This window comes from Pleurodeles waltl, chromosome 6, assembly GCF_031143425.1.
Source record: "Pleurodeles waltl isolate 20211129_DDA chromosome 6, aPleWal1.hap1.20221129, whole genome shotgun sequence".
NCBI classification, from domain to species: domain Eukaryota; kingdom Metazoa; phylum Chordata; class Amphibia; order Caudata; family Salamandridae; genus Pleurodeles; species Pleurodeles waltl.
This window is the reverse complement of record NC_090445.1, coordinates 66,012,703-66,039,822: the sequence shown is the minus strand read 5'-3', so window position 1 is coordinate 66,039,822 and position 27,120 is coordinate 66,012,703. Positions and strand designations below refer to the sequence as shown.

The 27,120-nt window shown below is 45.5% G+C and overlaps 1 protein-coding gene across 2 annotated transcripts in view; it reads left to right on the top strand.

Moving 5' to 3' along the window:
• Window positions 1-27,120, top strand: part of LOC138299201 (mucin-2-like) — a 278,248-nt gene that overhangs the window by 139,563 nt on the left and 111,565 nt on the right. For both annotated transcript variants that reach the window (XM_069237310.1, XM_069237309.1), the window contains exon 3: window positions 15,952-20,337. In XM_069237310.1, coding sequence (XP_069093411.1) covers window positions 15,952-20,337 — 4,386 coding nt within the window. The remainder of the gene's footprint in view (window positions 1-15,951; window positions 20,338-27,120) is intronic.

Genomic DNA, 27,120 nt, shown 5'->3' with positions numbered 1-27,120 from the left:
CGCTGGGGGACCCTGTTTGGAGGTGGAACTTGACAGCTCGGAAAGCCAGGGTATCTCTCGGATCAGTGAGCGCTGGCGTTCCATCAACTTATCCCAGGCGTGCTGAATTCCATGCCGGCTTGTGACTGCAAAAGATCCTGCTGGCACCCAGAAGCGACAGTGAGCCCCTCCCTTGAAAAAGCACCCAGCTCTGTCCTCAATGCAGGTCAGGCTCCCACTGTGGAGCCATGGGGCTCTGTGTATGTAACAATGTCGCTGTCAGACTTAAGTAAAATTACTGACAAACACGTGCCGCTGCAGGGAAAGCTCACCGGGTCACACTGCTGTTGCCTGGGGTGGGACTACGTCCCCCAGGCTGCCTTGCACACAGCCACTGCCGCCTGACTGGCGCTACTAAAGCACCACCGGTCTTTGCAGCGTGGGACGTGCTGCTGCAAGGAAAGCTCACTGGGTCACGCTGCTGTTGCCTAGGGTGGGACTTCATACCCCAGGCTGCCTTGCCTTGCACACAGCCACTGCCTTCTTGTGCTGCCTTACAACAGCCTGAAGCGAGATGGCTAACACCTAAGAAACAGGCCCAAGATATAGGGAGAATTGGAGGCACCATATACATGACAGAGGTACCAAAGTTGACACCAGAGTCCTTGGAAACACAGGATTCTCTGATAAACAAGGTCACCTATTGGCCTAGGAGATATTTTAGAGGTGGGAAGACACAGCCAGCCAGGCTCAAATTTCGATTTTATTTCTATGTGTCTTGTCGACAAGCTGCTAGTGGATAATCTCATTGTCTTTGAACTGCGTACTTGTCATCTTAGGAATCTCAGGAGGGGTTGGTATTAGACTCAAACTTTTTGCACTCGCCATTAGTCCACCCACAATTTGTAAGGGTCTAGTGGATGGGAAGTGCGATCATAGCCAAAATCATGCCCTGGCTTTAGCAGCAAATAATCCCCACACACTACCAGATGTTGACTGACTATCCACTGATTCCTATCCATCAACCCCAGTTTTGGTCTCTGTGGGTAGGCGTAGGGTGTTAGATGAGTTTGTAGATTGCAGGAAAGTTCAGTATCCTGGGTTTAGAGCTTTGGAAAATAATTCTGAACTATCTATCAAGTCCTGGAATCTGGCCGGGCTGGGTAGTAGATTGCTGGATCCCGAGTGGGCCACCTACATTAGCAAGCAGGATGTATGCATATTCTAGGAGACTTGGGCCGAGGGCCCAGTCTTCCTGGATGATTTTTCATCCTATTGTGTGGCGGCCCAACCTGCAGATGGGGGCACTGGTTGAGCTAAGGGGGGTCTATTGATATTATTAAACAAGAAATTGCAGTCCGATCATTCAACACTAAAAATAGATTCCCCTGATACTGGGTGTCCAGCTTGAATTCAATCGAGGTCTTAAGGTAATAGTAATCAATGCATATGTAAGGTCAGTGTCACTGGGGATAGAGTGTCAGACCTTGGCTCAACTAATCAAATTCACGGATACCTTACATTTCTCCACTAAACTTGTGGTTGCATGGGATATGAATTGTACATTTGAACCCTCTGCTATAAATAGCGATCTAACAGCTGAAGAGGATGACCATTGGGGCATTCCACAACTGGCGAGCGAACAAGTGTGTACTTGCTCCTGTGTCACCCTCCAGCTGACATTGTGTTTCAAGTGTGGGCTTCGGGCTTGTAACGGTCGCAGGCGCTCCGATCCAAGCATCACCCCCACCATTAAGCACGGCCAACCTACTTGTGTTATTGACTATATCCTAGTGGATGTTAGGATGTGGCTGATGTTGGAAGATATGAGGGTTGATCCTTGCTCCTTACTTTATGCAGTGGTGAACTTAGGAGGTTTCAGAATACTTACCATGCTATGGTCCCAGAGCCACTTGTGGCCAATAATTATAAGCCTGTTAGCTGGCCAAAAGTGATGACCAATCGGAACTTGATCAAGGAGATCAATAAATTGTTTGTTGATGCCATGGCTAATTATGAAGAGCATGAGGTCGGAAATATCCCAATTCTCTGTATCCACGAGACACTGGTACATGAATTACAGAATGTCTTCTATAAAAAGATTACCACCAAGCAAACTGCTGTCACATATAAAACAAGTGAGTGGTTTAATGAGGATTGCTCTAGGGCTAAATTAGCATTAAAGTTAGCTGTTGTGTCTCGTTCTCAGGGGGGGATTGGAACAGCCAGACTAGCATATAATAGGACTATAGTACAGGCAAAGAAAAGCTGGGAAGATTCAATCTGGCAGAATCTGCTTGATGCAACTAGACACATTGATAATGTGACTTTTTGGAAGTTACTTTCCAATAGACATAAAGAGGGTAGGAGTACAATTCATACTCATATTCAACCAGAGAGCTGGGTGGACCACTTTACTACATTTATGCTCCATTCTGCAATTCTTCAACCTACGAATCATCAACCCACGATTCCTTCCCCCAGCAGCTGGCTAAAACTTATTTATTGTCAGACGACCTAGGAATGGACATTTGTAACTACGATGATCACATTGTCTTCACCTTGGGGGAAACTATTGCTGCAATTGATTCCCTAAAATCTTCTAAAGCTTCAAATCCAGATAAGATACCGTGGGACTTATATAAGTCCGAGCCAGTAATCTGGTCCAGTTATATCAATATGATATCAAATGCAATAGCAGCTGGGGGCCCAATGCCCAGTACTTGGAAAGGGGCTGAAATAATACCCATTTATAAGAAAGGTGAAGTGAGTTCCCCTGCTAACTACAGACCCATCAGCCTTATTGGTAATCTCCCAAAATATCTTTGCAAAATAACTTTTGGATAGGTTGTTGGATTGGGCTGATGCTTATCAAGTGAGCATGCCACTCCAGGCCAGTTTCCGCTCCAAAACTAGTACAGTGGATCAAGTTTTTAGGTTGACACTGATCTATTGAAAATATGTAACCCTTGCTAAACTAAATTTATATGTTGTTTTTGTGGATCTTCGGTCTGCTTTTGATATGCTACCTAGAGAGAAACTATGGGGTGTTTTAAACAAAATAGGTATTCCAGGAAACATAATTCATCTTTTACAGCGACTACACGAGGGTACATATGCTCAGGTGAGATGGGGTAATCATGGGGAATTAACAGACCATATTGCCATCCAGCGGGGGGTTCACCAAGGCTGTGTCCTGGCACCAACACTATTTACTTTATATGTAAATGAGGTGGTTCAAGCTGTGTCTCACTGCCAGAACGATGCTCCCTCCCTAAATGCCCAAAACATCCCTAAACTACTCTTTGCGGATGACTCCCTCCTCATCTCTAAGACTCCAATGGGGCTCCAGATTCTGGTTAATAAGTTTACAGCCTTCAGTGCAGACCGTGGGTTGGAACTGAAATTCAGCAAAACCAAACTAATGGTGTTTAGCCCAGGGCCAGCGACGAGATGCAGTATTACCATAGCTGGTTTTCCTCTGGATAAATTCAGCTTGATAGACTACTCGGGCGTGAGGATTTCCAATAATTTAAATTGGGAAGATCAGATCAGTAAAAATGTGTCTCTCCTCCAACATAGATCAGGTGCCATTTTACTCCTACATAAAAGTACTGCCATGGAAGCCGTTTCTCCGGCTATTAAGATCTATGGTGCTGAGGTGTGGGGATTCTGCAAAGCTCCCAAATTGTCTGTGAGTGAAAATATCACAGACAATGCCAGAGCACTATTTGCATGCCCAGGCAGCACTCCTTTGATTCCTATCTTTCTGGATCTTGGCTTTAATCTTATCTCAGATTCGTTAGCATTAAGACCGCTACTTTTTTGGGTGAGGATTTGGACCACCCCAGAGCTTACTATTTATAGGGACTCACTTCTTGACCTTTTAAAAAGACCTAATATAACTTCTATCCCATGGTTTGGGCATGTGTCAAACTGGTTCCGGACTTTGGGTCTTAGGGGTTATTGGGAGAACCCACAGGACTTAGGGAAGGCCCAGAAATAAACATTAAAAATAGCCTACTGGTCTCACGTTAGGAATAACTATATCCTTGGCACGTCCCATGGGTGGTTGACTAACCAATTCCTCGACTTTAAGTGGTACCCCCAGTATGAACCTTTTTTAGATCTCATCCCCGATCCCCTAGGAAAGAGCCTGTGTGCCTGTTTTTGCTATGGGTGTTTACCGTTAATGTCTTTCAGTAGTAGTTGGAGGGCATTGTCAGTACACAACCTATGTCCAGGCTGTAACGATGTCCCAGAATCGGTTGAACACCTTTTGTTTTTTTGCACAGCATATGCTTTTCCATGACGCTAGAAGATCAGCCCAGTATGTCAGAATTTGGGCATTAGACAATATGTTATTGCCCTTAGGATTTTAAAGAGCGACACTTCCATTGTACTGATACATGCAGTTAGCAAGTTACTTGTGGCTGCATGGCATATTCGCACTCGCCTTTTACAACATCAGTGATAGGTAAATATGTGGGTTATAGGGCAAGGACTAAGAGATTTCATAATTTTTTATTCTTAATATTGTATGATGTTTTTTAAATTGTTCCTATTTAACTTTTTAATCCAACTTTGTATATATATGGAGCATTGTGAAGCAAGGTACTCAGCAAACTCCTGACTAGAAAAAGGTGGGCCATGGTCAGTTCTGAGTTCATCCAACAGACCATAAGTTGCCACAATCGCTTCCACCTGGGGTATGGTCTGGTCAGCTATCATCAACTCTAGAATCTCAACTTTCGGGTAAGTCATCTATTATTACCAACATGTGTTGGCAGTTGGGCAGGATACCAATATCTGCACTTTATCAGTGCCAAGAAATGAGAGAAATAGATTCAGGTGCTGGTGGATTGGCTGGGCCAGCGGCTTGGCACATGGAACATTGTCTCACAGTACTTTCCACCCGGTCATCTGTACCAGGGAACCAGACTGTGCATCAGAACCTACACTTCCTCTTCACCACACCTTGATGTGTGGAATAGGCTAGATCAACCACCTGTTTTTGCACTAATGCCAGATTTACCAATCGAGGACCTCCTAATAGACACCCTTCAGGAGAGAACCCTAGTTCATCCCAGACATTATGTAGTGATGACAATGTCAACCTGCCATCATCTGTTTGATGATAGTCATGTTGAGTGAGGGTGTGCCATGATCTGGAAGCCACCGCTGATATGGCTAACTAAAGGCGGTCATCTGACTAGATAGCAACTACAGTGTCATCCAGAGAGGCCATGATCACTCTTCCACCAACCTCACATACTACTCCACATCTTCAGCATCTGATTCTTCACTGGCAGAGGCTGGCCTCATGTGGCTAGAGAGATAATCAGCTGGGTTTTCAGATCCTGGATGATACATCATTGTGAAATGGTATTCCTGTAGTTGCAGGATCCATTTCTTAGTCCTGGGAGGTGGTTTTGATGATGATCCTGTGAAGAGAGAGATTAGTGGCTTGTGGTCTATGTAAACTGTAAACGGATAGCCGTAAAGATACAGGTGAAAATGACATCACCCCCAGTGGACCACAATGGCTTTCTTCTCAATGTGAGAATAACACTGCTCGCGGATCTGTTAGGGCGCAACTAGCATATGCCACTGGAGGCCATTCATCATTGTCCTGTTTTTGAGAGAGCACAGTCCCCAAACCTGTACGGTTTCTGAAACATGATGAGAGTCAAAGTAATATAAATACAAAATACACTGTTCCCCAGAGAAAAGAAGAACACAGGGCAACCCTCATGCTAGAAGCAAGTGCCCTCACACACCCAATTGGATGTCATGCTTCATCATCGGGCAAGCTCCTTGTCAGACCGGCGCTGCAATGTCTGACGGGCACCCCTGTAAGGGGGCTCTTTGCCGGAGATCTTTTCTCGGTAGCACTGTGCCGTGATGAAACAAACATAGAGAGATCAATGCCCACCTATAGGCACTACAGAAAGAAGGAGAGAGAGACAAAGGAGGCTCAAAACCCGGACAGGACACCAAATTTTAATGATCAGGATAGGGTGATGGCCAAAGCAATAAAAACATATAAGGGAGTGTGGGGAATGAGATAATGCTCAGACACTCTCATAATACAAGTGAAGGCAGGGGATAAGGGACTGCCTTAAACCCCTGGAGACAGGGTCAACATGTTTTGTGTCTAAACGGTCCAAATAGATCCATCAACACTTCATCAGGACCAAAAAACTCAACTAAACACTTCTCCTATTGATTAAATCTCAAGACCTCAATGTGTCACAAACTGTCAGTCACATTGAACTTCAGTCACTTACTACAAAAAGGCTGCATGTCAGGCTAGTCTAATGTAAGGGTCAACCTGTTGGAAAAACAAACAAGAAGGCATACATCTCACATCAATTGTATGTCAAATCAATAAGTGCACACATGTAATAAAGGTGGCACGCAGTGAACTCACAGTGTTATCATGCTTAGTGGTAGTGTCTGGAACAGAAGTACATTGGCTTACTGTCCCACATTTAGGATCCGGCTCCATAGGTAAACACGAGCCAAGGGGAAAGCATAATCACTACAATGGTTTAACACATAGGCCCTCATTCCAACCGCGGCGGTCAATGACCGCCGGGTTGGTGGACCGCGGGAGCACCGCCGACAAGCCGGCGGTGCTCCAATGGGCATTCCGACCGCGGCGGTAAAGCCGCGGTCGGACCGGCAACACTGGCGGTCTCCCGCCAGTGTACCGCTGCCCATTGGAATCCTCCAAGGCGGCGCAGCTAGCTGCGCCGCCGAGGGGATTCCGACCCCCCCTACCGCCATCCAGTTCCCGGCGGTTCTCCCGCCGGGAACCGGATGGCGGTAGGGTGGGTCGCGGGGCCCCTGGGGGCCCCTGCAGTGCCCATGCCAATGGCATGGGCACTGCAGGGGGCCCCGTAAGAGGGCCCCTAAATGTATTTCACTGTCTGCTGCGCAGACAGTGAAATACGCGACGGGTGCAACTGCACCCGTCGCACAGCTTCCACTCCGCCGGCTCGATTCCGAGCCGGCTTCATCGTGGAAGCCTCTTTCCCGCTGGGCTGGCGGGCGGCCTGAAGGCGGCCGCCCGCCAGCCCAGCGGGAAAGTCAGAATTACCGCCGCGGTCTTTCGACCGCGGAACGGTATTCTGGCGGCTCCCGCCGGCCGCGCGGTGACCGCGGCGGGCGGGAATCGGAATGACCCCCATAGTTATTAGTGTAAACAATTCTGGATATATGTACAAGTGATCATACGGGGCCCCTCAGTATCGACCCCCATGTGCTCAGAGAAAATAAGAAGCTTAACACAAAATTCTACTGGCATCCCAAGAAAAGGTGTTGAACACATCTAGGAAGTATCTGTTACTCTAATCTATTCATGTGGGGAGACTCCCCTTAACCAACTATGTAATGTAATATGGACAAATCCAAATAAATGGAGCATGGAAAAAAGCCGACAGGGATCATAAGTTTAATATCCAAGTCTAGTTCTGCATAGACAGACAAGTAAAGAGTGTTAAAGGGAGCCCTAATGGGCACGATCCTTGGAAGCTGAGTGCGAGAGAAGCGGCAAGGGCTCAGATCCATCATCATGAATGCAGACTTACTTGAGAGATGACAATCCCCAGCACAGGACCTACCCATGGCTATGCCTCTGGATCGACAATCCGGGATGCGATCGCCTGAGTAAAAAAAGCCAGCACCACCCAGACTTCGATGGAGGGGCCCAGGCTCTGATAGGAAACACAAGGTCATGTGTGCACTATGGTAAACACAGACAACAGACTCGCTCCAGAGTCCTGCTGTAAGCATAAAGAACGGACTAGTGGAGCAGATACAAGCGATTGTGCTAAAGCTTAGGTCGAAAGTATCATATTAGGTAGAAGTCAAGTTAAAAACAACTTGTTCTTGTAAAAGTAAACTCAGACCCACAGTAGTCACAAATGTTTTAAATAAAAATGTCCTGACACAGGGAGAGTATCTAAAGGGTAAATCTAAGGCAAATGCAAAGGTATAAAGGACAGCTTAAGTCTGGGGTGGAAGAAGACAATTGCTAGGGGTTGTCCTTGTACATCAGTTGATAGCAGCATGAAAGGTGGATGCCGGTTTCATATGAGGAGTGCCACATCCTCACTAAAGTTGATCACAGTGCCCCACAGTAGTCACTTGTGTCTCCAGTAAAGATACCCTGATACAAAAAGAAAATGTAGAGGACCAGCATCAGGAAGTCAAAAAAAGGTTTGAGTTAAAACAAATGGCAAGGGTGGAAGTTGAAAAAAAGTAAGTGCTGCCCTTGAGTCAAAACCTTGACCAGTTAGGGAGGTGTCAGTCACCTATTCATGTATTGTCATTGTTAAAAAGCTGAAAGGTTATCAACCGGCAAAATGCAACCAGGGAAGTCATCATTGAGCCCATGGATATGAGTCCCCAAGTTAAATATCCAACGTTGCTCAGTTTCGAAAAGGGAACTCGAATCGCTACTGACGTGCTTCGGGGAGTATAGGACTACCCACCACATATCATCTGGACTGTGGCGCAGTTCCAAAAACTGTCCACTCAGCTTAGTGGTAATACGACCACATTTGATGTTCATTGATCCTTATTTTGGCTGGTCTGGTGGTCATGCCAATGTAACGTAAGCCACAAGGGCACGTTAGTTTGTAAATACAGTTACGTGTGTTACAATTGGTGTGTTTGACAAGTTGCCATGTACCTAATGGTTCCAGGTCTAAAATGTTCAAACATTGGGTCAAAGGACAGACATTACACTGACCACAGGGAAAATGGCCTGAAACGGGCTGAAGATTCCACAAGGTCATCTGTTTCGTGTCTACAGATAGTGTGGGTGGGTGAGTACGAACCACTATATCTCTGATGTTGTTGGTCCTTTTAAAAGCAAACAGAGGTTTTGGAATGGATGTGCCTATGATCGACCATCTTTTGTTAATCAATTTCTTAATATTGTTGGACAATGGGGTAAACGTAGACACACAAGTCAATCGTTTATCAGGTACCCTCGGGACGGTAGTCAAAAGTGCATCTCTGTTGTTGTTGAGAGTCAAAGTAAGCCAGCCTGGTTTACATTGACAGTGCTTGTTTTGTTGTTTGAAACATTTCTTCTTGGGCAGGCCCACATTTCTAAACTGCATTTGTTTTAGTCAGTTTTTGAAGGGGAGTTGCGAGTGTGGTTAAAGTTTTAATGAATCAGTCACAATATGTGACCATCCCACAGAAACTGCAGACTCCTGTAATGCTAGTTGGGGCCGGGCTGACTAGATTTCTTCAACTTTTACGGGATCCGGCATGACCCCATTTTCAGAATTTTTTTTATCCAAAGAACACTATCTCTTTTTGGCAAAATGCCAAATTCTCTCGGAGTAGGGTGAGACCACTGTCTTGCACTCATATGAATGCTGACCTCAGTCTGTCAAGATGTGCGATGATTGGGGTATGCATCAGGATATCGTCACTGACGTTGATGACCTTATCAACACCAGCCAACAGGCCCTGATGGTTGCCGCATTTGACACCCCTATACTGAGGCATTTGTATCTTTGTAGGTCCACATGACTCCAGAGCCAGCAGCAGTTGATGGTATCCTGCTCAGAGATCCATCTTTGAGAACCATCTCAAACCATTCACTTCTGCTACGATATCATTCACAGTGAGTGCCAGGCAGAGTTCACACCAGATGGCCATATTGGGTATTTGCATGTCAACATAAATCCTGACTTCACCAGGCTGTTTAGGCTTGCGGGTGACTACAATTGGGTACACCCAGGGCGTAGGATACTCTACTTTCTCAATGATGTCCGCCTGTTCCAGTTTTCTCTTTTTGTTTTCTACTTTTGGATACAGAAGAATGGCCACCCGATGATGTCTCAGTGCTGCTGGCTGGATCAACTCGCCTATATGGAGGTGTATGAGGTGGTCCTTCAGTCAACCGATTCCTCGGAATAGCCTGAAGTACTCAGTTAGCAGATCGTCTACACTCCCAGGCGTATGCTGAGAGCAAACATAGCTATGTGAAGTCGTTTTGCTGTGTGACAACTCAGTAACATTCCAGTGCCACTCTTTGTGATGCATACCATCGCAAGTATGGAAAGCAACTCATGAGAGATTTCTGTGGTGAAAACTCCTGCCAGTGGGAGTGGCATTGAAGATCAATAGACAAACACCTTGGTGACAGTGGGGTGCAAAACAGGCTGTAGCAGGAGAGTTTTCAGTACAGACTGCGCAAGGATGTTTATTGAGGGCCCTGTGTCAATCAGGGTGGGAACCTGATGGCCGGATAGGAGGTCTGCGCACTTGGGAATGCACCATTGAGGGTACACTCCTGGTTGCACAGCATGTATGACATCAACCGCCCCGTCCACATTATCATCATTCATGTATTCTTCATCATCTAGGGCTTCAGGGGTCTGCATGACAATTGATTTAGGTCTACACGCCTTTTGAGGGGCCGAGGAGGGGCATACCTTGGCAAACTGATTTAGTTTATTACAGGCAGTACATCTCTTGCCCTAAGCAGGGCACAACCCATGCTGAGGGCAGGATCTTTTGCACGTGCAACACACCTTGGAACCCATAGCAGGCTTGGGCTGGGTCTTCCTTCTACCCACTCCCACAGCCGCCATTGTATTGACAGGTTCAGTCTTTACTTGTTGTTGGAGTGCCACTTCCATGTGTGCAGCACGCACTTTAGAGAGTTCCTTTGACGTCGCCATCGTGAGTATATCAGCCATGGACCTCCCAGGGACCTGTAGAATATTTGCCCTTAGTTTGACAGATGTACAACCCTGTATGAACTGTGCACAAATCTCATTCTAAGTGTTGGCCAGCATGCAAGTGCTAGGAAGTTATTTTAGTCGTGCTTAAAACGTTTCTACCAATTCCTTAGGAAGCTGCCTGGCTTGGCATAGGAGGAATTGTTCATAGTCAGGCCTCACAAGTGGCTCAAAGTGCGAGGTGAGGGCTTGTTCCAGAGTAGCATATGTAAACAGTGGGCCTTCCCCTACCACCAATTACCCTAGCTTGTGAATGGCAGCACCCCTGAGATGCAGGAGCAGGGGCTTTGGCCTTAATTTTCTAAAGCTATTGCAGCAAAATACACTTCTAGTCTCACTACCCAGTATTTTCATTGTGCTGCGTGTGCAGATGGGGTCCATCTACGACAAAATGCTCAACGTAGTGTACCAAAGCCATACCAGGAGGCAGCAGGCAGCATAAGACATGGCTCAGCGTACAATACAGGTATAGAAACTTTTCTCATTCAGGCAAACAGCAGCTGGGCTCACTAGGCTGATCACCATGTGCAGGAGCTAAATAGTGCAACAGTAAAACGCTCTGGGACACGGAGTTGATGGATGCACAGAACATGCTGCAGACGGGGTCAGCCAGGAGCAGGAGAAATGCCCACCACAGACCTGAAGAACAGTCGATGCAGCTTGCCTTTAATTGGCACGAGCAGCTGCATAGTGTGCAGCCAGGCCACAGAGCAGACAGGAAGACTCTCGGACCCTGACACGGAGAAAGCATGTAGCACCGACAGCACCAGTAGGAAGCAGCATATGGCATGGAGATGTCAATACAACACACTATGAAGGGGTGAGAGGAAAAACTTTTCTGCCCGACCTCCCTACAACTGTATAAACCACACTAGAGGACAGAAAAAAGGAATACTGAGTGTGAGAATCCCATAGGGTAATACACTCATATGTAAAAACAGCCCTCACCCACAATTTGTGGCATGCTTCATCATAGGGCCCTGCTAACACACTCCGGCATATGCTGCCTTCTGTACTGCTCTGGTGAGCGGTACAGAAGGCAGCACTTCACCCTTGACAAACGTGTGACTATAGGGTGGTGCTCCCACCCGGCACTGAAAAGAGCGAGTAATAATGAAAACTCGATAACAGAGTGTGTAGACTTATGAGAAATTATCTCAGAAAACTTGGATACCAAAATTTCCTGAAAAAAGGACAGGTAGGGATACACATTATTAATGGGACAGGACGAAGGTCCTGTTGAAGGCCTTATGACCCTTGTTGGCAGATTCAAATGGCCGAAACATGTTGACCCTTCACAGTCATTGGGGTGTACAGGTAGTTAGTCCCTGGTAGCACCACCTCTGATATACTTTTAATGCTGCCCAGGCTACACAGGAATAAATTAGATAAGTGATCAGCCTGAGACAGTTTTATGCATTTTCTGTTGTTCGTCTTCAGTCCCTGTGCCATTTTGTTGTTTATGTCTGATGTGTTTCATGTTCCCCTACCCTTACTGCTCCACTCCATATTGGACATATGCCAGAGTGTGTTAGCAGGGCCCTATGATGAAGCACGCCACAAATTGTGGGTGAGGGCTGTTTTTACATATGAGTGTATTATCCTATGGGATTCTCATACTCAGTATTCCTTTTTTTCTGTCCTCTAGTGTAGTTTATGGACATGGCAATGCCAGATCAGGTCCATGGGCAGGAACAAACCTCCCACTCGTTGCTAATTTGATGTGTATCCTAGCGTGGCCTGGAGTTGAGTCACAGGTGCAGCATGAAATAAAGGGAGAGCCGACACCAGTGAGTTTGTTTAACCTGCTGACTGTGAGGTCCGGGCCTCGAGTCTTTTTATTATATTCCCTGTCACGCCATTACCCATACCATTTGAATCATGCATGACGGGGTTTCTCTGTTTTTCCCTCCTTTATTTACGTTTACAAATGGGATGTTCCACAAGTTCCAAACACAACACTCCTCAATGCACTTGCAGGTGTCAAAACTCCCACCCAGCCATGCACAGGACTAATTTGTGAAAAATGATCAGCAGCAACGTTTATCGCTGTAGGTAGCAAGAAATGCAGAAACAATGGTGGCATCAGATTTAGGAGGGTCAGACAAAAATATGTGGTGATTGGGCCCCCCGCCACACCGTGCCAATGAACCCACTGATGTTCCAGCACATAACGTTGTGCCAAACATGTTGCATGATGAATTTGTGTTGGTGATGTTATTGAGTAGCATTTTCAGCCTAGGTCATTCTCCTGGTGAAGCTAACATGTACTCCTGCTAGAGGTGTTCTCTTGGAATTAGCATTTCATGTATTAAGGTACAGTAATTTTTAATGTGGTGCACCTTACACCTTATACACCTTTGATTTTACCCTGCAAGAATTGTTGTGGTACTTACAGCATGGGGATATTTGTTTAGAAAACAAGCAACATCTATCAGTCTTGCATGCAAGTTACATGTTTTAATTTGCCTGTGCTTTTTGACTTGTGCAAGCAACTCTTCTGTTCACCATTCTTGTAATCCTGAGATGCAGAGCGCAGTGCGGAGGTCTGTGGCATTGCTAGCAACTGCCTAAGGTACTGCAGCCTGCATGAGGAAGGTACAGATTGTAGCTTTCCAAGATTGTGCAAATGTGCACATTAAAATAGTCCTGGTAGGAAACAAATAGACAAATCCAATAGGTCTGCACCACTGCCGACAGCGGCGAAACGCAGTAGCTCTGTCAATGCATGTTCTTTTTTAATCTAGAGCTCCTGGGAAGACTAACTCTCTCATTGCTCGCCCTTAATGGCTGATCTGCACTGCTGAGCTCTTCAAAGGATACCCTTTGTACTCATGTGTGTGAACAGACAGTAGATGGAATCTGATGCAACATCCTGACTTGTAAGTTTGTAATCACTGGCACGAGTGTAGGAAAGCTATCAAACGCAATGATCTGTGAGTGTATGTAACGTGCAGTAAAGTGGCCAGGCTGTTCTCTTGTTTAGGGGTGGCATGGCAAAACCAATCACGACCGCCTCAGATGATGCTAATCAGAAAAAGGTTTTCGTGGAGATGTGATCTGTGGTCTAATCTAGTGTCTAAATTGCCAATTTTGGAACCCGGTACCTGGATTTTAATTTCCAGTATTGTCATAATGTAATTATGTAATTTGGTTGCCCTAATCGTAATTTGATGCAAACTTGTATCGCTTCCCAGCTAGCCCTCGATGTGTAGCACTCCACTGACACAGCTTTAGTGGCACCGCGTCCACACATTTATGGGTCACAGTTCGGTTGTCTCTCATCCTAATGTCATCCAGGCAGAGACTACACAATTCACTGGCCTGACTTCTAAGCTGGTGGTAATATAGTTATTAACGGAGGGTCAACCAGACATCATTAACTGACTGTTAAAATGACTTTGGTCCTGATTATGAGTTGAGTGGGGTTGAATTCCTGTGTGAAATACCACTCCACACAATTATGAGTGTTCCAACATCAGACCCATTATACCGACCAGAAAAGTCCAGCTCCTAAAGTCTCTTTGGGAGAAGGGTGCAGTGCAGCTTGTGGTAGGTCCCCTCCCAAACCTTTGCCAAACCACAGGGATTACATAATGCTTCCTTCTGCAAAACTAAAAAAGAGATGGCTCCTTGGCAATGGCGTTACCCCCTAGCTAAGAGCCAGCAGATGAAAAATAAAACAATAGCTTACTATCATTTTATTTTTCATCTGCTTGCTCAACCAGCAGTGCAGGGAGGGGCTGGGCCACGGGCAGGGATGTGGGGGGAGGGTGTGCGGGGGGAGAGGGCAGGGGCAGTAGAGTGGGTATTTTGCCAGCTGCCTTAGGCCAGTCGAACCCACATGCGCACTTAGGTTTCTCCAACAGCCGGGCTGGAGAAACTGCACAGACCCCAGGGTTGTGCCCAATCCTGATGCTGCTTTCATGCTATGTTTAGCATGAAAGCAGTGCCAGGATTGCTGGGGAGCCTGTGCTGGTGCCCTGGTGAATGCTGGGACACCATAACAGCAAAGGAGTGAGGTGGCAACGACAAGAAGTGTAATTTTTTTTGGTTTCCCCTGTGGTCACCCTTGCCCCCCTTGACATTTTGGGCGGCTGCCGCTGAAACCCGTATTCTCCCACTCTCTTCCCTGCCTTCCACAGTCCCTCCCTCCCCATGCTACAGTCCTCACAGGCTTTTACAGCCTTCCCAGAGAAGGTGGTATTCATCTGTATTAAAACCTTTAGAATTGGGAAATGCTAAGCTATAAGTCAATGTTGGCAGAGTTATTCTCTATTACAAGGGTTTTAACATACATTACAGCACTGGAATGTTGAGAGCTCCGTTAAAGACAATTGAGCAGCAGTGGTCTATGTAAGCTCGAATCGGTCTATGCTCTCAACATTAGAATGTCGTAATGTCCTCGGCCTTTATCTTTACCCTGCCTCTCTGAAATATATGGATTGGGCATGGGAAAGCAAAAGGCAGAGGCCATGCAACAGACTACTGGGATCCTTCACCCTTCCCTCTACCAGCTCGGTGTCACTAGGGCTTCAGAAGGAGAGAGGGATGAATGTTGCTCAGCTCCTGACAGTCTGCTTTCACATAGTTGCTATGTAAGATCAACAATTAATAGCTGTGGCCCTGGGCGCGACTGTTAACAAATGAACATTCACACAAGCGCTATGAAACAAGGACATCGGTCCTCGGAGGATTTGAACCCCCATGGTCTCTGCTGCCTTTAATTTCTCAAGTAAGAGATTCCTCCCTCATGGGTCCTGGATATTCTAATAGCAATTTAGCCCCCTGTAGCTGTGCTATACCAGGGCATTAAAGACCCACTTCAGCGCTTGGCTCGGAGCGGCCTTTAAGGGCCAGTATAGCCGGCTATGGGTCTATAAAGCTGTAATAGCAGGAATTCTGTGTGAAAATTCCGGCTAGAACTCCACACAATTCCACATTAATCCTAATCTGTGGCTCTAGGTTGTAACTGTTTATTTTTATTTTGCGTTTTATTATGTCAAACTTGAATTTGCTGCCACTGAGACTGTATAAATCAAATGCCTTGTTTACTATTTGTCATGCTTTGGGCACCTTCTGATTGTAATCTTCCTATTTTCTTTGTTATTTTTGTAAAAACATATGCTAGTGCTGGAAACATGGTAATATGAGGATTTGAGCAGTACTAAATATATATATATTTTATTTTCAACAGTTACAATGCCCTTGGTGGTATCAGACACAGCAACCAACCTACCCTACGTGAACACGGACATAACCACAGCTACGATACCCAGCATCACTCCAAGAACGCACTTCACAGAGGCCCCCGTGGAGAGTGCAACAAAAGACACTGCACCAAATTCATCAGGAATTGTGACATCACATTCATACATGTCAGTAGAAAGCACTGCAGAAGCCACAAAGGCTAGCATCGTAGAAGAAACCACAAAAATAGGGTCAACAGCAGAGACTGCAATGGTAAATATCACAAAAGAGATCAACGGGGGAGACATTGTAGCAGATACATTATTACACACCACAGTGGAGACTACGCAAGCAGACATCCCACTAGTCACCATATCTTCAACAGTAGATACCACAGCAGAGAATCTAACAGAAAGCAGAACAGAAGATAATCAAACAATTGAAACCACATCAGGCGCTTCAAGAGCAGGCACCACACAAGCAGCTCCAACAGCAGACACTATAGCACAGTCTTCAACAGCAATCCTCAGAGACAAAACAACTGAAGACATCACCTCAGAGGCTACAGGAGAAGACACCCCAGAAAAGACTCCAACTATAGGCGCCACAGGTGATAATCCGACAGTAAACATTACAGCAGAGAATGCTAATTTAACCACCACAGAAAGAACTCCAACAGCAGCAACCACGACAGAGACTACAGTAGAACAATTTTCAACAATAAACTCCAAGGTTGAAACTGCAGGAGTGGCCGCCACAGCAAAGACTTCAATGATAAGCACAGTACTAGAGACCACAGGCAGCACACATGAGACTACAACACTGTACACCACAAGAGAGGCTGCAACAGGAAGCACTACTACATTTATTTCAATTATTCCATCCTGGGCCTCAGCATTACCTCTGATTGCAGAGACTACAAAAGTCAGTACCATGGAAGAGAGCATAACACTAAACAAGACATTAGGACCCACAGCAATTAACATAACATTAGGAAGCACACCAGTGACAACCACAGAAGGTGCGACACCATTGAACACAGCTCAAGATATCACAACAAAGACCTTAACGTTAGGAACCACGTCACCAGTGCTTACAGTAGAGACTACAGTATCAGGAACCACAGCAGTAAATACATCAATAGGTAGCATGCCACTGACAACAAAAATAGAGAGTACAACCGTAGTCACTGCAACACTAGGAACTATGCCATTTAATGCAACTTTAGGAAGTACTCCACTGACAAGAGCAGCAGGCACAGCACAACAAATCTCAACAGTAGGCACCACTACAGAGACTTCAACATTAGGAACCACAACAGTGAATACAACATTAGTAAGTATACCAGTGACAGAAAGTGTAGGTGCAATGCTAGTGATGACACCATTAGAAACGACACCAGTGAATATAACATTAGGAATCAAACCAATGGAAGCAACAGTAAGCATTGATTCACTAAACACAACAATATACACCATAGCATTGGCTACAACATCAAGAACCACAACATTAAATACAACATCAGTGGCAGCAACAGTAGGCACCAAACTAGGTACCACAACATTAGGAATCACAGCAGTGAACACAACATTAGAAACCACACCAAAGACAGCAAAAGGAATCACACCAGTGAACAATGAAATAGGCACCACAACATTAGGAAATGCACCAGAGAATATAACATTAGAGACCACTCCATTGATAACAACAGTGAGCGCAGTCCCATTAAGCACAACAGAAGGACCTCCACAAGTGCCCACGTCATTTGGAACTACAGCAGTGAACACAACATTTGAACCCACACCAATGACAATGCCAGTAGTAACTGCATTAGTGAGCAAAACAAAAAACACAATATTAGGAACGAAAAATACATTAGAAACCATGTCAGTGACAACAGAAGGTACAGCAACAGTGAATACAACAGTAGCCACTACAGCAAAATCTGTAGTTTTAGCAACCACAGCAGTGAACAGAACATTTCCATCCCCATCTATTACAACAGAAGGTATCACACTAGTGAACATTGCAACAATCACATTAGGAACCACACCAGAGAACATAACAATAGAGACCAGTCCAGAGATGACAGTAAGCACGGTCCCACTCAACACAATAGTTGGCTCCCCACAAGTAACCACAGCATTTGGAACCACAGCAGTGAACATAACGTTAGAAACCACACCAGTGACATCAAAAGGTATCACACCAGTGAACACTTCAATTGTCACCACGACATTAGGAACCGAACCTGTTAACATAGTATTAGAGACCAGTACACTGATAACAACAGTAAGCGCAGCCCCACTAAGCACAACAGAAGGACCTCCACAAGTGCCCACGTCATTTGGAACTACAGCAGTGAACACAACATTAGAACCCACACCAATGACAATGCCAGTAGTAACTGCATTAGTGAGCAAAACAAAAAACACAATATTAGGAACGACACCAGCGAAAAATACATTAGAAACCATTTCAGTGACAACAGAAGGTACAGCAACAGTGAATACAACAGTAGCCACTACAGCACAATCTGTAGTTTTAGCAACCACAGCAGTGAACAGAACATTTCCATCCCCATCTATTACAACACAAGGTATCACACTAGGGAACATTGCAACAATCACAACATTAGGAACCACACTAGAGAACATAAGAATAGAGACCAGTCCAGAGATAACAGTAAGCACGGTCCCACTCAACACAATAGTAGGCTCCCTGCAAGTAACCACAGCATTTGGAACCACAGCAGTGAATACAACATTAGAAACCACACCAGTGACATCAAAAGGTATCACACCAGTGAACACTGCAATTGTCCCCACGACATTAGGAACCGAAACTGTGAACATAGCATTAGAGACCACTCCACTGATAACAACAGTAAGCGCAGCCCCATTAAACACAACAGAAGGCCCTCCACAAGTGCCCACGTCATTTGGAACTACCGCAGTGAACACAACATTAGAACCCACACCAATGACAATGCCAGTAGTAACTGCATTAGTGAGCAAAACAAAAAACACAATATTAGGAACGACACCAGTGAAAAATACATTTGAAACCATTTCAGTGACAACAGAAGGTACAGCAAAAGTGAATACAACAGTAGCCACTACAGCAAAATCTGTAGTTTTAGCAACCACAGCAGTGGACAGAACATTTCCATCCCCATCTATTACAACAGAAGGTATCACACTAGTGAACATTGCAACAATCACAACATTAGGAACCACACCAGAGAACATAACAAGAGAGACCAGTCCAGAGATAACAGTAAGCACGGTCCCTCTCAACACAATAGTAGGCTCCCCACAAGTAACCACAGCATTTGGAACCACAGCAGTGAACACAACATTAGAAACCACACCAGTGACATCAAAAGGTATCACACCAGTGAACACTGCAATTGTCACCACAACATTAGGAACCGAACCTGTGAACATAGCATTAGAGACCACTCCACTGATAACAACAGTAGGCAGAACACCACTAAGCACAACAGTAGGCCCCCTACAAGTGACCACAGGATTTGGAAGCACAGCAGTGAACACAAAATTAGAAACCACACCAATGACAATACCAGAAGCTACTTCATTAGGGAGCACAATACTAAGAGCCACACCAGTCATCAAAACATTAGGAACCATTTCAGTGGCAACAGAAGGTACAGCACCAGTGAATACAACAGTACCGACTACAGCAGAGTCTGTAGTTTTAGGAACCATTTCAGTGGCAACAGAAGGCACAGCACAGGTGAAGACACAAGTAGCTTCTACAGCAATGTTTACAGTTTTAGGAACCGCAGCAGTGAACACAACATTTGCAAAAACACCAGTGACAGCAAGAGATGTCACACCAGGGAACACTGCAATTGTTACAACAACATCAGGAACTGCAGTAGAGAACATAACATTAGAGACCAGTCCAGTGATAACAACAGTAGGCACGATCCCAGTAAGTACAACAGAAGGGTCCCCACAAGTGAGCACAGCATTTGGAACCACAGCAGTGAACACACCATTAGAAAACACACCAATGCCAGTGAGCACAACAATGACCACAATATTAGGAGACACATCAGTCAGTAAAGCATTAAAAACCATTCCAGTAATAGATAGTACAGCACCAATGAATTCAACAATATCCACTACAGTAGAGTCTGACGTTTTAGGAACCACAACAGTGAGCACAACATTAGAAACTACTCCTGTGAAAAGAACACTAGGCACTACCCTTGTGACTACAACATTAGGGATCCAACCAGTGAACACAACAGCAAGTATTGCACCATTACAAACAACTATCAGCATGACAACTGAGAGTGTATCTGTAAATAGCACCAGTTCTACAAGGATACCGGACACACCAGACACCACTACAGGAGCAGGTAAGTTTGCAATATCACAACTCTTAAAGCTATGTTAGGAATACATTTGACTCAATATTTTCATTGCAGAAAATGTGATTTGTTGATCACTCCCTTAACAGATGCAAATTATTGCTCCTTTACTCCACTCATTCCTCTCATGCCCTAACTTTTGATTTGCCAAGAATAACATAACACAAAAGAACAGTACAAACCTGTCTTATTCTCATCCCTACAAGATAGTCCATTGTTTCAGATGCCTTCTTCAACAAATGTGCAATTACCTGAACAATTTGCAGTAGGTGTCACTAACCTGGGAAATATGTATTTTAGATCACAAGCCATTGTGACATTTCATAGACTGTATTTCAGCAAATATTGTGAAAGACATGATCACTTCCTTCACTTTTTACTTGACAAAGATGTTCAATACATCTCATTAACTGTTTTCCTGAAAAAAGGAAATGTGACAACTTAAAAACAAATAGTGATACAGACATTAAATACTTGAAGCACACCCTGGGCCTCATTTTCAAAAACTGATACATCATCATCGATGTGTAAGAGTTCTTGCGCAAGGTGCACATCCCCTAATGGATTTACAATACAGAACTCCATGGGAACCTTTTTCACAGATGTGTCAGAAATTCTGAATCAATCCCCGTCGTCAAGATGAATGGGGTATGAAGGCCTCAGGACCTTCCATTTGTAACATATCATAGTCAATCTGACAAAGAGACCAATCTGAGGTTTCAGCCGATCAGGCTGCTTTGCCCTCTTGAATACTCCTGTGAGACCCTCCAGTCCCTCAGATTTTCAACCGAACAACATGCTAGGGAGTCTCCACTGAGCACTGCTCAGTCATACCAACATTGATATATATTTCAAGGAATTTCTCAACATTTCTGTGCTTTGGGAGAATTTACCTTTGCCCTATACTGCTTTTTTGCTACAAATCTGACTTCATCTCTGATATCATCAAGTCAAATAAGGAGAAGAAAAGTCTCTTCAGGGTCTGAAGTACCTGTGGTAAAAAAGACTTCATTTCGATGATCCTCATTGGGGCTGCATTTTTTTGCTTTTATCCAGATCATACAGCTAAAGACTTTAAGGTATGTCGTACCTTTACTACAAAGACTTTGAAAGACAGAGAAGGAAGGCAGCTGATTTGTCTCCAGAAGCTCAAAACTAGGAAGGAGCCTGTGTCTGGGTCTCACAGCAAGGACTCCTCTGTGCTCTAAAGGAGATCACATAAAAGGGAGGGATCACCCCATTCTCGCTCCTCCTGTGAACAGCCTAAAAAGCCTAAAAAAAGGCCACTCATGGATCTTACAAAGCCTGCAGTCCTTCAAAATCTCCTCAGGAATATAAGCTTAACTTCAAACAAAAGGTGAAAAAAGGGCCATCTGCCTCTTCAGAAAAGCTTAAAAAATCATCCTCTGAACAACTTACACTTTCGCTTCAGATTCGTCGTTCTTTTAAAAAACCTTCTTCGGCCCCATCGGCTGACAGATCATGGATGAGAGTCCCACCACCAACGAAAACCTTGTCGTCTGCGTCATTGGTGACAAAGACATACACAGCAGCATTAACAACAGCAACTACAGGCACTATCTCCATGCTGTCCACCCCTTCGCCCGGCATGTACAACTATACTGTTGACGCTGAAGATTTCCCTGATGACGGTCATTGACGATGGTCAGACCAACAACAACTGACGGAACACATGGTTGTCTTGGTGACGATCCTTCCAACCTCGACAACAACCCTGTCGATGAAAGAAAGAAAACAAAAACATGAAAAAAGCAAACATTTTATGCCAGCGCAGACCTCTCCATGCAAGAGGACTCCTCTGATACCAGCCGTTCTGTTTGATGAGGAAGACTCGGAGGATGAAGGGCCCTTTGGGATGCGTACAGTTCCTCCGAGCTGCATGTAAAGCGCCAAGAGGAGATAGAGAAGTATGATGAAGAGCAATATGAACAACAAGATCACTATTCTTCTCATGAACAATATCAGCCCTCTTACCAGGAGGAAATGGTATGTCTACCTAGTTCTCTGGTTTCAGACTTGCAATTCATGGTTTCAGATTATAGACGGCATTTTCCACCTACGACAGCAACTGCACAATTAGCAGCCACACCTTCAAGATCCCCTAAAGTTCAGCCTACCACTCCAAGACAAAGACTTGTATCATTGACTAAGTCAGCAAGACATACCCCACAGACAGCTCTTCTACAAGACCCAGCAACCTCTGATGATGACACAGAGGAAGGGGAGCTCTGCGACATCCTCATGGAATGAGATGACTATTTCATAGCTACACCAGCATCTCCATCGCCCACTCCATTGGATTTCCCACCTGAAAACATAAGGGGATTACATAATCTATGAGAAAGGGCAGCAAAAAGATTTGCCCACTAGGCAGAGGGACTGCTTTCTCTATGATTTCAAGGAGCCATTCCAGAAAAAGTGCAAGATCAATGGCCATTGTCAACTACGTTTGGGAAGACGGTGTTAAAGTAATAAGGAATCCGGCCACAGTGACTGTGGTTCTTCCGTGTTTCAATAAAAAATGGAGGGCTCCAGAGGACTCCCTGGCCTGTCTTATTGGCCATCCTAAGCCAGACTCAGTGATCACATACGCAGCCCAACGTAGATCCAAGATCCCCTCCACTCCAATCGCGGCACCTCCAGGCAAAGAGGGCAGACGCCTTGATAACATTGGCAAGCCCTGTTCATCAATGTCAGCACTAACGATCAAAGCAGCAGATTCTCTTGCCATTCTAGGAAGGTATGATCGACAATTATGGGCTCACATTGTGTCATATCTAGATCAGCTACACAAGGAGGCTAAAGGGAAGGCCAGGGAGTTCTTACAGGAATGGGAGTGCATTTCTGTAGAGGTGAAAGATTGTACGATGGATATCTCCATTACTGCATTTAGACAGCTTGCAGGTTCTGCCATACTCTGGAGGCAAGGATGGCTCAAAGCTCCCTTGGTTAGCCCTGAGGTTCAAAACAAAAAATTGGATCTTCCATTCGATGCCCTACAAACCTTAAATATGGACACAAATATAACTAAATTGCTGAGGACTCTTCAATTCAGGAAGTTGCCCTTTGGGGGTACCAGAGAATTAGGTTTTCCATTTTATAGGGAAGGAGCACTCTCAATTGCAACCGTCGCAAGCAGCCTACAAAAGGTTCACGCCTAAAGGCAGAGCAGGAAGTCAAGAAAGGATGCTGTTCATTGTCAATTACCTCTTACAAGCTCTGGCTACTCACCTTTCCTCTCCATTCAGACTAGGAAGAAGAATTTCCCACTGCATTTATCACTGCCAAGAGATCGCATCAGACCAATGGATTCTAGATCTTGTTCAATATGGCCACAGCCTGGAATTCCTTCGGACCCCACCACCAAACCCACCTCACATCTCCATTCCAAAACATCTGGTCAAATTGGAGGTCAAGACCATGCTCAGGAAGGGGGCAATAGAGAGGGTTCCCATTTCACAACAAGGAAAGAGAGTTTATTCCCTTTTCTTCTTGGTCTGCAGAAAAGTGGAAGGAATGGTTACCAATCCTTGACCTCAGAGATCTCAACACATATCTAAAAAAACAGCTATTCTGCATGGTAAGGTTACAGGATAGTCTCCTACTACTAACTCATTGAGATTATGGCCCTCATTACAACCCTGGCAGTCCAAGACCGCCAGGGCTGTTTCGGAGGAAGCACTGCCAACAGGCTGGCGGTGCTTCACAGGGCATTACGACTGGGGCGGAAGCGCCGTGGTTGCACCGCCGGGGCCAGCGGTTTCCCGCCATGATGGCCCCAGCGGTTTTAATCCGCCAGGGCAGCACTGCTTGCAGGGCATTACGAGTCCCCCTACCGACAGCCTTTTCCTGGCGGTTTCAACCGCCAGGAAAAGGCTGGCGGTACGGGGAGTTGCGGGGCGCCCTGACAGCCCCGTGCAGCTTTTCACTGTCTGCTATGCAAGGTAAAAAAGTGCGACGGGTGCAACTGCACCCGTCACACAGCCACAACACCGCAGGCTCCATTTGGAGCCGGCTCCTGTGTTGCGGCCGAGATCCCCGCTGTGCCGGCGGGCGGAAACTAGGTTTCCGCCCGCCGGCCCAGCGGGAATCTCCTAATGGCCGCGGCGGGAGTGCGCCTGCATTGAGGGCCTCTATGTCTACACGCGACCTACAGGATGCGTATTTTCACATTTCCAGCCATCCTTTGCACAGGAGATTCCTAAGGTTCACAGTAAGTGGCAGCCACTACCAATTCAGCGTTCTTCCTTTTGGCCTGAAGTAGGGTCCCAGAATATTTACAAAGTGTCTGGCACCAGTAGTAGCTTTCTTAAGGAAACAAAAACACCAGGAGCTTCCATATTTAGACAACTGGCTCATCAAGGTTAATTTCAGTCGAGCAGCACAAAAATCAACAACCGCCGGCATAACCCTGTTCAGTAAGCTGGGTCTCACTCTGAATTGGAAAAAGTCAGTCCTTCAACCATCAAAAAGCATAACTTTCTTGGGAGCAATGCTGGATAATACACAAGGTCGTACCCCACAGCAGACAGACAACTAAAACTAATATCATTGACAAGGCTGATCCAAAGAAAAGAGTTTGTTTCAGTGTGCCTCTACAAATCACTTTATGACATCATGCTTTCAGACAGCTCTTCTCCAAAGGTGATGGTCGGAGTGCTGAAACTTTTCAAACACTCAACTCACCCCTAGTCAGAGATCTGAGTTAAATCCATTGTTCTTTTGCTCACCATGCCACCCTAGTTGGGACCCAGCCATATGCAAAATAGCCTTGACCTTGCTCCCGATGGGAACAGTCCAGCCCGAACTACCCAGCCAAGTCCTTCCTGTACCAGAAACAAGCATTCTGGGACCAGATTCGGGGTATCACCCCTCCTCAGCCAGACTAGCTTGAATCCAGATGCACAGCGAGCAAGGGACCCACTTCTGGGCATACCCTGGCCACTTAGGGCATCATGCATCCCTCTAGTTCCATTATGCCAGTTACCAATGCAACCCCTACGTAAGAACTAGACATTCAATGGGTACAGGCTACAGGCTGTTTAGACAACATCATCAAGGCCACCCCAGCCATGATCAAGGCTGTATCTTCGTGGTTGCTACAGACACACCGGTCAGTCAGCCTTTCCTTTCTAAGTCTACCCTCTCCATTGACCATAACCATGGACCCGTCCCTGGAAGGATGGTGAGCATAACTTCAGGACCTACAAGTCAGCGGCAAGTGGCAAAAGCCTCACCAATGTTATTACATCAATCTTCTCGAGCTCAAGGCAGTACAGACAATACAACCACAATGCACTATATAAACAAATAAGGCAGCACATCATCACTTCTATCTCGGGAGTTTCGGGACATCTGGAATGATACATCCATCTCGGAGTGCATCTATGAATGGAACACATCCCAGGAAACCAAAACGCGATAGTGGACACTATCAGCAGACCAATGACATCATACCATGAGTGAGAATCGGATCAGGAAATCCTAACTCAAGTCCTCTCACAGTGGTGCAAACCAAATCTTGACCTCTTTGCAAATCCCCAGAATGGCAAATACTATTGCAAGCTGGCATCAACATCTGGGGTCATGTGGGAATGTATTTTCAATGGCATGGTTTAGAATCATTGTTTATACCTTTCTGCCCATTCCCCCCATTCCAAAGGATCTCAAGAAGACCGAACCTTGCAGGAGATTCGTGATAGCTCCAATGTGGCCTCGCCAGCACTGGTTTACAGAGCTACTTCACCATTCAGTTAAGAATGACACCGTTTCTTCTAACAATGAACAAGGGCCAAGTGTTGCACCAAGATCCCAAGTATCTTCACTTATTAGCTTGGCTCATGAGCACAATTAGTTTGCCACTTAAACACCTCTCCTGATTGGAGGGACATGCTTGCCAGAGCCAGAGCGGACAGTACAAACAAAATTTATTGTCAGAAGTGGAAGAGATTTTGTATATGGTGCCAACTTGCACAGATACATCCGCATTCCTCATCACCTGAAGAGATTGTTCCATATCAATTGCAGTTGGCATGCTCAGGATTGGCTCATGCATAAATCAGAGTTCATTTGGCAGCTATATCCCAGTTCTGGTGATCTGCTTGAGTTGTCAAGCAGTTCCTCAAGGGTTTGTTAGAGTTTTTCACCAACCAGACCTCCTCCTCCATCTTGGCAACTGAACATGGTGCTATCACCGCTTATGACGCACCCATTTGAACCCATTCACAGGGCAGATATAAAATTCCTTTTTTGGAAGGCTGCTCTTCTTATGGCTCTTACTTCTGCCAAACTGGTCAGTGAGATTTAAGCCCTCACCATTCAATTTATGGAGGATAGGGTAATCCTTCGCACAAACCCAAGGTTTATTCCTAAAGTCCATTCAGACATTCACTTCAATGAACAGGTAATCCTGACGATATTCTTTCCAGACCGTACAACACCGGCTGAAAAGGCTCTTTATTTTTTGGAATTCAAGTTATACCTAAAGTTTTACCTAGACAAAACCAAAGGCTTTCGTAATTCTAACCAGTTATTTGTGGCCTACAGTGCATCAAGGAAGGGACATCCCTTTTTCAAATAGAGCATTGCTAGGTGGATATCTAGCTCATTTCACTTCTGTCACCAGGCATCAGGAAAACCATTGCAGACATCAGCACATGCTCACTCCACAAGAACTATGTCAACTTCAACAGCACGGTTTGCTGGTGTGCCACTTCAGGACATTTGCAGAGCAGTCACCTGGAAGAATAG